General features: G+C 48.2%; 1 protein-coding gene across 1 annotated transcript; it reads right to left on the reverse strand.

Moving 5' to 3' along the window:
* Positions 1-4,269: 4,269 nt before the first annotated feature.
* ap1m1 (adaptor related protein complex 1 subunit mu 1) lies at positions 4,270-14,971 on the reverse strand. Its single transcript, XM_023965471.2, has 12 exons — positions 14,611-14,971; positions 13,476-13,632; positions 13,331-13,398; positions 13,124-13,254; positions 11,459-11,606; positions 11,225-11,351; positions 10,947-11,089; positions 9,653-9,724; positions 9,383-9,541; positions 9,191-9,316; positions 5,150-5,225; positions 4,270-4,836 (listed from the first exon to the last, which is right to left on the reverse strand). The coding sequence occupies exons 1-12, from the start codon at positions 14,650-14,652 to the stop codon at positions 4,814-4,816; spliced, it is 1,272 nt and encodes a 423-aa protein (XP_023821239.1). The 5' UTR covers positions 14,653-14,971; the 3' UTR covers positions 4,270-4,813.
* Between the last annotated feature and the right edge of the window lie 37 nt (positions 14,972-15,008).

Raw genomic sequence — 15,008 nt, forward strand, 5'->3', positions numbered from 1 at the left:
GGGCAACTGACAGCGACTCTGGAGTTTGTGTGTGTGTGTGTGTGTGGGGGGGTCTGTGTTCATTACAGCTGCTGAGACTCAGACCACATCCAGAAGTTCACATTAACACAGCAGAAGATGATGGGAGGTCTGTTTTTTTCTCCAAACATAAAGAAGGGAGAGAAGATCCTCCGAACCTTGGAGCTCAGGTGCAGCAGCCAGGTGTCCGGGCCCTCCCACCGATGACAGACAAAGCCGGCGGCCTCCATTGTGCTCCAAGAAAAGACTTCTCCGTCTGCACGCCGCCTGCAGCCACACTCTCGCCGGTGGTTTCATTCAGTGGCAGAAAAGAATGAAAGGCTTCCTTCTCTGGAATAAAACATGAATTATGCTGCTGCTATTTCTGTGGATTTGTGTTCCTTTGCTGGAACATCCTTCTTATAGAAGCCGGACACGTCTGTGTTTGTTCAGCAGGGGTTTGTTTACTTCTGAACTTTCCCGCCGCTGTGGCAGACGGCCGTGAAGACACAGCGTTATCTGGGCCTTATTGGGCTTAACGGAAGTCACGTGACTCCAGCGAGGAACATCAGAGTTTGGAGATCCCAAACTCAAGAGGGGATGTTTGGAAAGTCATGCCTCTTGTCTTGGCTTTAGGTTGGGACAGGAATAAAAAGAGGGGGCACATTTACCGACTGACAAAACAAACGCAGCTCCGCTGTTTGGGCCTTTTTCCCTCCTTTGCTGCCAAGATGGTTTCCAGAGTTCTTTCCCAGGAATAAAAAGCAGCATGGAGGATGAAAAATGAAGTCAGACCTGCATTTACTGTCAGGGAACTGTGGGACCTTCTGTATGTTAGCAGCGTCTCTGATTACACAGCAGCCTCAGAAAGACGTGTGGGACTCAATCATGAAGCAGCTGGAGCTGTGGTTAATAAAAGCAGCGAAGGTGGACGGGATGAAATATGCGCGTATGACAGCAGAACCTCAGGGAACGGGGGCAGTTAAAAAGAAAGGAATGTGGAGCTGTCTGTGTGCTCCTGACAAAACCGTGGAGCAGAAGGATCTGTCACCTCCGTGCAAACTCTATTTTTCATTTGCATGCTGACTTATAGACACCTGACATCCAGAGCCGGGATCGAAAAATGAGTCAAAAAGTGTTTAACAGGAGCAGCAAAAGACAAAAACGACCAAAGTTTCTATAAATGTCTTCCCTCTAATTTGCTGCTGACCCCTTTAATGCATCTCAGAGCCACTTGGGGGGTCTCACCCACAGTTTGGGAACCATTAGTCTACTGCTCTGTAATAATAAGGTCTGTCTGCAGTGAAATGAATGGGGTTGCACACACACTTGCTGCTCCTCCAGACTCTGGGCTCCACTATTGTTGATGAGTCACTTTTCAGGGCAAAGCGTTCGGAGCAAATCTGGAAGGAAGTAAGTTCAAGAGTGGAGCCAAACGTTCACCCCAAAGTGCCCTTTGACCCGACAGAAAGCATGAGGAGGACGGAGACGGCTGCACGCTGTCACGCAGCGCTGCAGCCGTCTCCCAGCTGCGTGTGGGCGCTCAGACTGCAGCAGCATCTCAAGGCCGCAGCAGTCCTGCTCTCAGCTTTATGCTCTTTAAACCAATATTGTTCTAAAGTCTACGCAGGACCACGGAAACTGGCCTCTCCTCTCCTGGAGGCCTGCAGGAGCAGCATGGACCACACACCGAGCTGCTGGAGGTTTTCAACCGTCTCAGGTTTTTGTGGGAGGAAGCGGCGCTCTGGGCATGCCTCCCGCTGAAGTAAAGCACCTTTTCTCATGGCGATGTCTCACACTGACTCACTCAAGAAGCGTATTTCTCAACCCCGGCTGATTGTCTACACTGAAGATAAGAGGACGCTCTGCATTCCTCAGCGAGGAACGACCCGGCCTTGACGTCAGACGGGATCAGAGTCCCGATGTGACAGCAGAGGGTTTCCCTCGGTTGCTAGGAGCGAGGGTTCCTTGTGTGGACAAACAGAGGGCTCCTCATGGCACACCTGTGTTTGACAATGCCACGCTGTCACATCTCCACCTGTTGAGTAACCTGGGTTATTTTCCATTGCAGGAAGATCCTGAAAGGTGTTTGCTATAAAAATACTTCTCAATTGTGCAACGTCGGCATGACAACACACTAATCCTGGAGGGGAAAGGTGAATTGTCTTTTATTATTCACCTTTTGCTGCAGTTCTGCTGCATGATGGAGGGAATAAAAAGGCTAAAATTACATCACTTGACACAGTTTACAAGGAGATGCCGTAAAGTCAAAACAGGACTGCTGCAGACGCCGAGGCCTGAGGAAGCATCTCCCACTACAGAGGAAAGACGCTGCTGAGTTTGTTCTGAACCTGTTATGCACCAACAACAGAAATGTCTCCATCATCTTTATTCATAGACCTGTGGTTATAGAAGTCGTCTGCTTTTCCTCATAAATTAGTCTTCATCTCTCTCAGAAGTGCCATTTCTGCTCCACTGGAGAAAATCAAAGTTTCTTCAGAGTTTTGTTTTAGTAACAATTAAGCAGCTGGAATTGTGATGATTTAGAGGTTATAGTACAGAAAGGAGCTGCAGGTCAAACATCTGATGCCGCAGGTCAGCTCTCCAAACTCCTCAGAGGTCCAGTTTACCTCATGAATGTGCCCTTCTCATCCTGTGCCAGATATTCCTACGTCCTGCCAAGTATTACAGCAGCCGTGTGTCAGTGAGGAAAAGCACACACGGACCAGAGCGAGATGCCTCCAGCCTTACGTCAGCAGCAGCTGGAACCGTGCCAGACCCCAACACGCCCTGCAGGTCTCTAGAACCTTCTCCCACGGCCTTCTGCTCCTCCAGGGGAAGTTCCAGAGCCGGACACAGACGAGGGGAACTTCATCTGTCGTCCAGTTCCCTGCAAGGTGGGGTTTGTGCGCCCAGGCAGTTGTCAGTACAGGAGAACTGGACTGAGTGACTCCTCCCCCCTGATGTTCCAAACAAGCAAATAATCAGTTTGTGTTAAACTTTGTTAGCTTCCTTTTGTCTCTCCTGTTTTAACCCTTTTTTTATTTCCCTTTGATGCAAACATTGACTGTATGTGAGAACTGGACTGACTGACTCCTCCCCCCTGATGTTCCAAACAGGAAGTAGCTCCTAAAAGCCAAACTCCCACAGACGTCTATAGAGAAATGAACAGCAGTTATTCAGTCATTGTATTGGTCAGAAGAACCGTTCTGGATCTGATACCTTTTTATTTTTAATCTTAATTTTTTTAGGACATTTTTTTCTGTAGTTCAAGTTACTGAAGTTAAATGGCGTATACTTATATGCGCTCTACAGTCACACACACATTCACACACTGATGGCGGCTCCGCTGCTGAACACTGGCACCAACCTCCCACCAGAGGCAAGGTGGGGTTCAGTGTCCCGCCCAAGAAAACTTTGACACATGGTTGTGCAAGGCGGGAATTGAACCTGCAATCTTACGATCACGGGTCGACCGCTTTACCGCTGCACCACGGCTGCCCAAGTTATAGACTGATCAGTAGGTGGAGCCTGCTGGCCCCCCATGCCTGACATTCAAAACGTCTGTCAGATTTGGTGTAGCCCGCTTTCAAGGGGTGTGGCCTTCCACAGGCTTCTGATGGTTGCCATAGAAACTCAGAGCAACTCGGAACCATCACTGCTTACTGACGACGTCTGCCTCCATGGCGGCGGACGTATCGTGAAAAAGTGGCGACTTGACTTCATTTGGTTGGAGCTGGAATAAACCATTTTGTGTGGAAACTCGGTTCTGTGATGCAGACGGTGGTCCAGGCAGAACATCAGACCTGAAGTCTGCATCGTAGAGTAAAAAGTTCAGTTAAATGCAGACGTTAATCCGGGTAAACGTCACCCCAAAGTCTATAGATTCCTTTAACCAGACAGAGTCATTGGCTGTAAGGTTCCAGGTTCCACTGAGGTTCACCTTCAGCAATGAGATGAGCAGGACGTCCCTTCATCTGAAGAACACCTTCATTCTGAGGAAACTCGACACAAATCCAGACCGGGATCTGATCGAGATCAATCAGATCATTGGACGTTTGTGTGACACACTCCCCTGCCCCCCCTGACTGGGTCCTTGGGAGGACAAACCTCAGCAGTGACCTGATGAACGGTTCCTGCTCTGTCCCGCCGTCCACCAGGACCCCGTCAGACCCCGCCGACCGCGGCGGGACTCATTTCCCTCTTTGGGTGAGAGAGTGACGACCGAGCACAGCTCCTTCTGGTGACACGACGACCACGCAGACAACGCCAGTGTTTTCACTGATTTAATGATTGGAAAGTTTGGGATTACAATGGGAGAAGGGCAATGCGGGGGCCGGGGGGGTTCCTTTGATCATCCGGGAATCAAACAGAATAAAATGCAGGAAAAACGACGACAAAAATCATACAAAAGAGTTTCTGCTCATTTACAGTTTTGTAAGCAATAACACTGAGCTTTGTACAGGTCCAACGGTGGCAGAACCAGAACACTGAGGAGCTGTGAGCACAGCGAAGGGTAACATGGACCTCCCAAACGACCTGCTGTGAGATTGTGTAACGACTGCTTCCTGTAACCTAAACATCACTCCTGCTCTCCTCCAGACCGGGAGGAGCTGAAGCCTCCTCCTCCTCCTCCTCCTCCTCCTCTTCCTCCTCTTCCTCCTCCTCCTGTTAGCACGAATCCAGAATGAAGAACAAACAGAACTAAACGACAAAAGTTGATACAGTCTTCTGCTGTTAGGGGCCGCCACCAGCCACGACGGCGCATTAGCTGTTAGCTCCGCCCCGTCATGATTTCCACCTGCCGAGGAGCCGCCTACTGCGTCCGGAGCTGGTAATCTGTGGAGGAAATGAACAAACCTAATCAGAGGGACGAAGAAAAGAGCAAAACGAAGAGAAATCAGCCAGCATGAATGGAAGTGACAGGAAATGAGGGGAGGATGTTTGGTCATTAGCGGTGGCATTAGCAGAACACCAACATGTGCAACCTCCTCACCAGAAAGTTCACTTTCTCACATGGGGCAGGACGTTGCCTCACCCTCTGCTGTGCATCCCCATCACCCCCCCCCCCCTCCCCCCAGGCCCGGCCTTACCCAACTGTTACCCAACACCTGTACATATGGACTCAACCAGCGGCGAACTCTTGACCTACCGCCATTCTGGGTGATGTAGCGCACCCACGGCAGAGCCTGGTATCCACTCTTCTCAATGATCTTCAGGTAACGCACCTGTCGGGGGAAGGGGGGGGGGACATCTTTGATATAACTGGTGCTTCAAACATAACAGGCTGACATTTTGAGACTGTTTCCTTCCTTTGGTTAACAAAAATGGGTCCTTGTCATTTATTCACTGCTTCCTTTTAGCCAGGACTCCTTTCAAAAAGAGCTTCTTAATCTCAATGGGACATTTCCTGAGTAAATAAAGGTTAAATAAAAACATTTAATAATTCAGGGATTGCTTGAAATGCGGTGAATAAAGTCTAATGAACACAACGCACATCCCTGCCGCGCTTCACCTGCAGTCTGTTGTAATCCACTGATTAGAAGCGAGCTTGTGATTGGACGCCCATCATCTGTATCAAAGAACTGGACTGAGTGACGTCATCCACAGAAAATGGTTCATTCCAACTCCGACCAAATCAAATCACTTCAGACAATTTTTTCGTGAAACGGACGCCGCCATGTTGGAGCCAGACGTTGTCAGAGAGCAGTGATTGGTCTGAGTTGGTCTGAACCATCTTTTCTATGGCAACCACTCTCACCAATCAGGAGTGAGCTTGTAGAAGGCCACACCCCTCCCGCTTGAAAGCGGGCTAAACAAAATCTGTAACGTTTTGAACGTTGGACCTGGAGCCAGCAGGCTCCACCTACTTTTACTGAGGCATCTGATTGGTCTGTTTATAACTTGAATGACTTGAACTACAGAAAAAAAAACAGGATTATCCAGAAGATGTTAAAAGAGGTATCAGATCCAGAAAGGTTCTTCTGACCAATAGAATGACTGACAAAGACGTCTACAGGATTTTAACGTCTTGGAGCCACTTCCTGTTTGGAACGCCAGGGGGGAGGAGTCACTCAGTCCAGTTCTCAGATACAGTTAAAGTTTGCATCACATGTACACAAAAAGGTTAAAACAGTAGAGACAACAGGAAGCCAACAAACCGATTATTTCCTTCCTGAATAATTTGCTACCTTTATACCAACATCATCTTCACTTCTGTGGTTCTGACCGGATTCTGTCAGTTCTAGACCCGTTTTTTAGATGCATCTGTTATTCTCTACATCCGTAGTGTTTTAAACCCACATGATTGAAGAAAATGTTGGTGAGAAGTCGGTTTTCAGAGAGTAAGTCGGTAGGAAAACAACCAAACGGTGGTGGCGTGGTGGGGAGGGTTATGAGTCACTCTGAGAAAAAGGAAGAAACCAAAGAGCCGCTTTCAAGGGACGCGCTTTCACATAACCGCGTTCTTCAAGGTCACGGCGGAAAAACGAAGCGCATCAGCACAATCAGTCACTTTCACAACATTCCAGCTGCTTACCGTCAGCCGCGGCTCAGTGTCGAGAACCGCCTCTAAAAATACCCGTCCTGCTCTACACTTTCAACATGTTCTTCAGGCAGGTGGGGGGCTCCACGAAATGTTACTGAGAACGCCGTTTTGTCTGTGAGAACTCGCACTGATCCCACAGAGAAACATTTTCCCACTAAAGTCAGACTGGCAGCGTGAGAAGCGGCGGGCGGCCTGCGAGGAGGCAGCAGCCTGCACGGGTCAGGGTTCTGCCGAGGCCTGAGCGCCGACCGCCTTGTCATTACCCCCCCATTGCCCGGTGAGGTCAGAGCGCCGTGGTCGCCACAGACGTGACGACAGACAAGCAGACGCGGGATCGCCGATGTCTGCAGGCGCAGCACTTCTCCAACCCTGCAGCAAAAAACACGCAGTCTGCGCGGCTGCGGCTACGCAGTCAGCAAAACGGCATCAAAGGCCGCCAAATATCATTATGGGCTGTAAGATGAGAAGGGAAGCGGAGGATGTTTGTAGTATCTCCATGGCTAAGTACAGACTGCATGTGTGGTCTGGATCCTCAGGCTCCTGGGAGACCCCGTCTGTTACCTGCAGAGGCGGGGTTTGGATCCAGCTGGGGGGGTGGGGGGGCTCGTGCCACATTCTACTTAACTTTACAAGGTGGACTTCCGTGCATCACGCACGCTTCACACATGCGCTGCCCTGCACTTAGTGGTGGAGTTAGGAGGAACTTTCTCATGCTTTGATATTTACATGTGTCTAATTAAGCTTCACAGGCTCTTCTCGTGCGTAGAGCGCGGCGCTGCTGGTCGCTGTAGTCCGACACCCAGCCGCTGGGGCCCGTAAAAAGGGAGGGGGGGTTTGATGGGAACGGCGGTCTGGATCTGAGATGCAGAAATGTGTCCAGAAAAAGAAGGGGACTAAATTATCCAACTGTTAATTGACTTTGGAACACGGCAGGAGTGTCGTCCATCTGAGTGAACTCCGGGTTGAGGCGTTTCTGGGCTGCATTATGTCCTTCAACTTCATAAGGTTTTATTGCCTCACTGGGAAAATGTGACCTATTTTAATGAGTCTGGCAAAAAACAGCATTAAAAGTTCAGCTTTAAGCTTTACGAAGGCGTGGGGGGGGGGGCGTCAGGACAACGCCACACTTCCTTTATGATGAAGCATCACTTTATCCAGAGAAAACTTTATGATGTTTTTATGATTACAGAAATGAAATGTTCTGCTTTCAAGGCTGAAATGTCCTTTCAGAACCCAGACTGGACTCTTCTGTCCCAGATGAAAACTGGACTGACTAGTCCGTTTATTCCCATCCCCACTAAAAGACAGATTGTGAGGATTTATGAACAGTTTGTGTTCTTCCAGACCTGCGCATGATAGACTTTGACCCTGAGTAGCATGTATACAGATCAGATAGGATTGTGCATGCACGGGGTCAGAGGTCAAGGCCTCATGGAACGCCAAACATGGCGGCCGCTGAGCCAAAACGTAGCCGTTCTGATACAAATTCACAGGCTAAATGACGGGACCCCCTGTGGGTCAGTTAAGGGCTTATGGGAGCAGATGTGATCCGGTACTCTGATCCCGACCTCAGAGAACAGAACCGGAGGTTTGGATGTGACGGATCTAGGACTGAACTGCAGAATTCATGCTGATGAGTCGGGATTTAACTCAGTGATGTTTGTCTTTTTCAGCATTAGGCCTACATAGGATCTGTTACTTTATTAGATTACAGATTTATAGTACTAGTAGAACACGGCTACAATACGCCACATGGACTATCTTTGATTTATATATTAAATACAAACAATATTCTTCTAGTTTTTACCAGCTATAGGAAACTTCTCTGCATTGATGGAAACAATTGCCGGATCCTCTCAGATGTAGAAGACGGTCGGGTTAGTGAGGCTGACGGCCCCCCACCATGATGACGGACGTATGGCTCTGATACGGAGTAGAGTACTGTCGTATACAGCCTCAGAATTCACCCAGACTGATACAAACATGTACAAATGTTTGCAGTCCTTCCTCATTGGTTGTACAAGTCGGCGGCCGTTGTGGCGTCTAAAAACAGCCGTCTGTGTGAACAGCTCTCTTCTGTCCGGCAGGAAAGAGCGTCAGATGTTTCTGAGACCCAATGATCTTCAGCCTCGTGGAGATGTGGGAAAACCGGAATGTGTGTTACGCTGCCAAAAACACAATCACTACACCACTGTAATTATGCACACTTATGTATGTGTGTGTGTGTGTGTGTGTGTGTATGTGTGTGTGAGTGAGTGAGTGAGTGAGTGAGTGAGTGAGTGAGTGAGTGAGTGAGTGAGTGAGTGAGTGAGTGAGTGAGTGAGTGAGTGAGTGAGTGAGTGAGTGAGTGAGTGAGTGAGTCTGGGGGGGAACTTTTCTGTCTCTGGAGAACAAACTGATATCAGAAGTGAGAGAGCAGGAGGGGCGTACGAACAGGTGAGACTTTATAGCAGCATGGGGGGGGGTTAGCCCCTCTCTAGGTGATCAGCCCCCACTACTGTCCCCACTGGTTAAAAACAGCCCCTCTTTAAAAAGAGGACAGATGTGGACCACAAAGCTTTATCTGGATTGGGGGGGGTCTCCCGGTTGATGTTCAGACTCTGCAGCACAGGTAATGAGTGTGGGCGGGGCTCCAGCAGGACCTACCTGGATCCCTGAGGTGGTGAAGTACGGGATCTCAAACTTGACACTGATGGGCGGCTTCCCCTCCTTGTCTTCTGCCTCCACGCTCGGCAGACCGAAGTGCGCTCGCATCAAGTACTCCTTCCCCCCCTGAGACACAAACGGCGGTCAGATCACAGCTGAAGCTCAGCTTCCTCATCCTCACTTTGTGCTCACAGGGAAGGACTTGATGGACCAGACGATCTCGCTGTTCTCTGGGACCCACTTCACGCTGCCCACCGTGGTCTTGAACTTGGGGGAGTCGGCGTCCGTCGGCACTGGAATGTGGATCTCCACGTTGTTGGCTGTGGAGCGCCTCTTGAACTGACTCTTCGCCTACGGAACGAGAAAAACGAGTTTAGCTGAATCCTGGGCTTTAAGGAGGTCTTTGTTGTCATGGAGACTCTGCCTGACAGCAGGTGACGGACAGGCGTCAGAGCCACCTGCCTTGATCATGTACTCGATCCGGCTGTGCGAGTGCTTCTCGATGACGGACTCGATCCAGATCAGAGGCTTCACCTGCAACACAAAACACACCGAGTCAGCGCTCAGGCCAGCCGCTCCACCTCAGGTCCGCTCAAATGCTGTGAGTCGCTGACGCCACGTAGTGGGGAAATGAAAACCCCTCCAACAGTTCATCAAAACGAAACATTTAACAAAGATGATTCTGTTCAACTGAACACAAAGAAAATGAGTCCAGCATAAGATCCAACACAGACAATGAGGACGCCACACGTCATGAAGGAGTTACGCCCACAAAGGTCATCATCCGGGACAGGCAGCGTTTATGGAATGGTCCAAAAATCTCAAGATTCTGATTTGGTGTCACAACAGAAATGAGATCTATACGGAAATGTCGATCGTGTACAGATCTGGGTCGGTTCCTACAGAGAAAACGTTTCCATTACAGTGTGAGATGCTGTCATTAGCAGGAACGGGATGATGGAGAAACCTCTGCATGTAAGCCTTTCTACCAATAGAAAGCTTTGGTACTATGTAATCGTGGATTGTGGCGCCCTCTAGTGGAACCTTGGCTCTATGATGTAGCTGATGTTCTTCAAACGGGTTCTGTGGAATAGCAGAACCCAGACGGACCCCCACTCCCCCATCCTTAAACGCAGCACTCGGACGTTTGCTCAAATGTTCGCCTGTAGATTCTTTTCCATCATTTGATTGATCTTAGCTCAAACCGCTTCATGTCTTCTCTGATCTACAAAAGTTGGTTTGGTAAAAATAAATAAAAAATGTCAATAAAATATGAATCCCCACCATTTTAAACTGCAGCTGTTATTAGAAAACTCAAATGATGATAGAAAAACAAAAATAACAAAATCATGCCATATTCCCCTCTAGCAGGATTTTTCTATGTCCATTTGTTTTTTACAACATTCTTCAGATGTTCTATGAGGAACGACTGAACACTGAAAGAATCAGCAAAGGGCAGAAACACTGACTGCTGTGAACACGGTAGTCATGGTAACACACCCACTTTTCATGTGGGATTTCCAAAATGTAGATAGGAATGTCGTTCTGGGATGATGGACATGAGGGTTTGGACAGAGACGGACCGTCACCGATAAATGTTCAGGTTAGGATTTTCATTCAGAGAGAAACATCTTAAAGTAGGTGTGAACTTTAAGCTCTTTGTCTAACTGCAGAATTTTCCCATGATCCTCTCTGTCATGCAGGAGCACAGACGACCACAGTCTGAACCAGAACCGGAGGAAAGCAGACGACTCACGTGCGTGTTGAGGCGGTACGACATGAGCTCGAACTCGCCGTCGGGGGGAATGAAGGAGATGGTGCGGTCGTTCTCAAAGCGGGACAAACGGACGCACTGGTGAAACTTCACGTCCTCCAGCTCCACTGATTTACTCTTTCCTCCTGTTGGAGACAAAAGTCAGCATCTAAACGTCCCGCTGATCTCCCAGAATCTGCCCTCAAACGAGGGGAATCGGAACCAAAGACGAGCCGACATGACCACACACGTCAACCCCTCGGATCCCAGGGGGAACTCACGTCCGGTGTTCTCAAACAGAACCTTGTCGTTGAGCCCCAGCCGTAACTCGGGCATCCCAGACAGGAAAACGCGCATCTTTATGGAGCCGACGATCTCACTGCGCAGGACGTTCCCGTTGGCACTGACCTGGAAGACAAGCAGACAGCCATGAAAGGAGCTCGGCTGACGGCGTCCGACACACGGCGGGAGGTTAGAGCGAGCCGCCGCTGGTCATTGGAACCAGAAGCTCCTACCAGGAGGTTGACTGACTCAATGACGTCCAGGAAGACCTCATTCTTCCTGTACTTGATGCCTTCTGACCTCCAGGAGACGGCGTTGGTGACGGTGGCGGGGGGCCGCGGGGCACCGGTGTCCAGCTTGTGCCCCTCCTGGGTGATGTACCTGCGAGACGACACGGGAGAAGCTGAGAGGAAGCAGCGTTTTAGTGAAAACCCTCTGAAACACCAAAACCACCAAACCCTGACGATCACGTGTAACAGCAGCTCATTCCAGGGAATTCTGGGAAATAAGTTTGCTGGAATGCACTTTGCTTTCTGAACTAGAAAACCGTTGTGTCTGAATTCCTTCCCTACTCACTATCTAGAGCGTTCTCCATGTTCTAGTTCTGTCTGAATCCACAGTTCCAAAATCCAGAGCTCTAGAAATTTCCCAGAAGTCTCTGTGAAAAACCAGTGTGCATCCATGCTCACTACATCAGTGAATACAGACCACAATGCATTGTGTCGGAACAATTTTTGCCAAAAAAATGTATCTAAATGTATTTTTTAACAAACCATCAACGTTTTTATCTTTAGCAGACAGTGGATCATAAATAATCGTCCCAAAAAGCTCATATCACTGTTACGCCGACGACACACAGTTATATGTAAAAATGGATTCCACTCCCACCCTAACTTCCTCTGCCCTCCAGGCATGTCTGGAGGAGATAGAGGCGTGGATGGATGAAAACTCTCTCCAATTCAACAGCAACAAGACTGAAGCCATATTAATCTGTACCCCTCACCAGATCAAAACATCCTCCACCCAAAGCATTCTGGTTTCTTCATCTGTGATAGATCTAACATTTGATCATCATGTACGTCACCTCTCCAAAGTCTCTTTTTTCCATCTGAAAAACATTTCAAAGCTCCGCCCCTCACTCACCCAGTCTGATGCAGAAAAACTGATCCATGCTTTTATCTCCTCCAGACTAGATTACTGCAATGCTCTCCTTGTTGGGATTCCTGGCAGGAGCCTGGAAAAGCTCCAGCACATCCAAAACTGCACTGCTAAGGTCCTGACAAGGATTTGACCACATCACTCCTGTCCTTCAGTCACTTCACTGGTTACCCATCCGTTCCAGAATTCAATACAAACTCTGTCTCCTCACCTACCAATGCGTCCATGGAACTGCCCCTGCCTACCTCAGTGAGCTCCTTTCCCCGCACGCCACTTCACGACTCCTCCTCTCAAATTTCACACATTACCTTCATCAGCCAAGGACCAGGCTAACCGCTATGGGAGACAGAGCCTTTCAGGCTGCTGCCCCTCCATTCTGGAACAATCTTCCACAATCCCTCAGAGCCCCACAAAGCCTTGGCACATTTAAAAAAGGCCTAAAAACTTTCCTTTTTAATAATGCTTTTTAGTACTTTTATTGTTGTTGTTTTTTTGTCTTACTTTGTTCTTATCTTAAACCATTGTAATTCCTGCCTTCATTGAAGCGCTTTGAGAATTTTACCTAAAATATAAAGCGCGTTCTAAATAAAATTTATAATTATTATATCAATCAGATTTTAACTTCCTGAAATTGATGACGTCATATCCGCCATAAAAAAACTTTTTTAAATAGTTAGCGTGGTGTCCTATAGCTTTATAGCTGCTATAGCTCTGGTGTCCTCAGAGGAGGAGGTACTCACTCCTGCAGGATCTTGCTGTCAGTGGTCTGAGGGTAACCGAAGTCCATCAGCTCGTCCATCAGCTCGTAGATGATAACAAAGTTATCTCTGATGCTCTCCTCCTCCAACTCTTTGAAATACTCAGAGAAGACCTGAACACATCAATGACAGATGTCAATCATGTATCTGCAGTGACAACTCCGAGGTTTGCCTTGAACTTTTCTTCACCTGGACAATTTTGTACAGGAAAGAGAAAACCAGAGAGACGCTGGCGTTCTTCTTGGACGTGGCGACCACTGTTGAGGCTCAGTTAAGGTTTTCTGCTGGGGATGGAGAGGAGAACCGACCATGCTGGCAGTGAGAAAGAGGATACGGTAGAGGTTGTTGTGTTTGATCCACATGAAGCGCACTCCTCCGTGAGCGAGGATCGGCGACAGAGTGCCCTCCTCCTCTTTGTCCATCAGAAGGGTCATGAAGTGCTCGATCTCCGACATGTCCACATCACCGCGGTAATTCCGACACACCAGGACCTGAAGGAGAAGACGTACGGACGCAGCTGTCAGCGCTAAGGACGGATGTACAGCAGGTGTGGAGAACGGTGATGCAAACACTCAAGACTAAAGGTAACAGACGGGAACCACAACTAGTGATGGGCCGATATCATTTTTACCCATAACCAATATTTGCCGATACTTGCGTGTCTATAGTAACAAAAAGTTTAGATTTCCTTTTTGTTTCTTTGTTAGAAATGCACAACTATTCTTTAACTGGACAATCACATCGGACTTAAGCAGCTTTCTAACAGACTTTTCTTTTAGGACGCATCACATTCAGATGGTGGAACAACCCTCAGCCTTAGGGCACAGAAATGACCATCTGGAAAAAAAATCTTCATTTAAAAGTGAGAAAGCATAAAGATTTTACGCCTATACTAGCATCAATCAATCAATCAATCAATCAGGCTGTAACAGAGAACAGGATTTCACACTGAGCGGAAGAGTTTGAATTCACTATCAGGTTAGACGGTAAACAGCTAAAAGACTGAAAACAGCTGTTCAGTGATTGAGCATGCGCAGACCACGGAGCCGTTTGATCCATAAATGTCTCGCGGTCTCTCAGCTGTAAACCGATTTTATTGGTGGTAAATGAGCGGTAACACACGCGTTACTAAAGCGTTACTTGTGTAGCGCGTTACTCCCTCGTGCAGAAGCATTAGGGAGGCAGACCGTCGCGGTGAGACGTGGAACCGCTGCGGGTCACCTGATGATGATGATGATGGTTGTTTAGTCAGATTAAAATTCATATCCTTGTCGGACATTAAATCATTAATGGCAGTACGTGGCTGTCACGTGACTCCACGACAATTGGGAAAATATCGACTTAAAGTCAAATTAAACCACAAAAACATCATTTCAACGCTTCGTTTCAGACTGAGCGACATAATCCGTCAACGGAAACCGTACAGCTAGCCCGGTTAGCTTAGCACAGACAGAGGCGCTTAATCTCACTTTTCCTTTCAGGTCCAGGACGTAGACGGCGCTCGCAGACATCTTTAACGGTAACACCGAGCTTCGCACAGCTCGCTATAACAATTTACGGATTATATTTAACAATCATGCGATCAGGAAAACATCAAACCACAGACTTTTTTCATTCATAATACTGAAAGGGCTCGACCCTTCCGTTTCACATGCAAAGAGCGCCACCTGTGGACGGGGAGGAATAACGACAGGAGAAAGTTATTAATCCATTTAAATCCACCAACAAAACGTTTAAATTCTGTTAACACGAAACGACTCAACGTAAATTGGTTTTGTCATGTCCACTAAAAATTGTTGTCTTTATGTATTCCTGAAATCAGGTTATGCTAGTTACCACGGTAAGTTTGAGGCTAAGGAAGCGGATA

The sequence above is a fragment of the Oryzias latipes genome, chromosome 17 (genome assembly GCF_053564925.1).
Source record: "Oryzias latipes strain Hd-rR chromosome 17, Olatipes_Hd-rR_3.1".
NCBI lineage: Eukaryota > Metazoa > Chordata > Actinopteri > Beloniformes > Adrianichthyidae > Oryzias > Oryzias latipes.

What these genes read in the sequence shown, in the direction of transcription:
- ap1m1 (XM_023965471.2), bottom strand. Translation starts at nt 14,652, where the DNA reads ATGTCTGCGAGCGCCGTCTACGTCCTGGACCTGAAAGGAAAA. An exon ending in GGATCGAGTACATGATCAAG is followed by an intron (nt 9,542 to 9,652) that starts GCAGGTGGCTCT and finishes CTCGTTCCGTAG; the next exon opens with GCGAAGAGTCAGTTCAAGAG. An exon ending in CTACATCACCCAGAATGGCG is followed by an intron (nt 4,837 to 5,149) that starts GTAGGTCAAGAG and finishes TTTCCTCCACAG; the next exon opens with ATTACCAGCTCCGGACGCAG.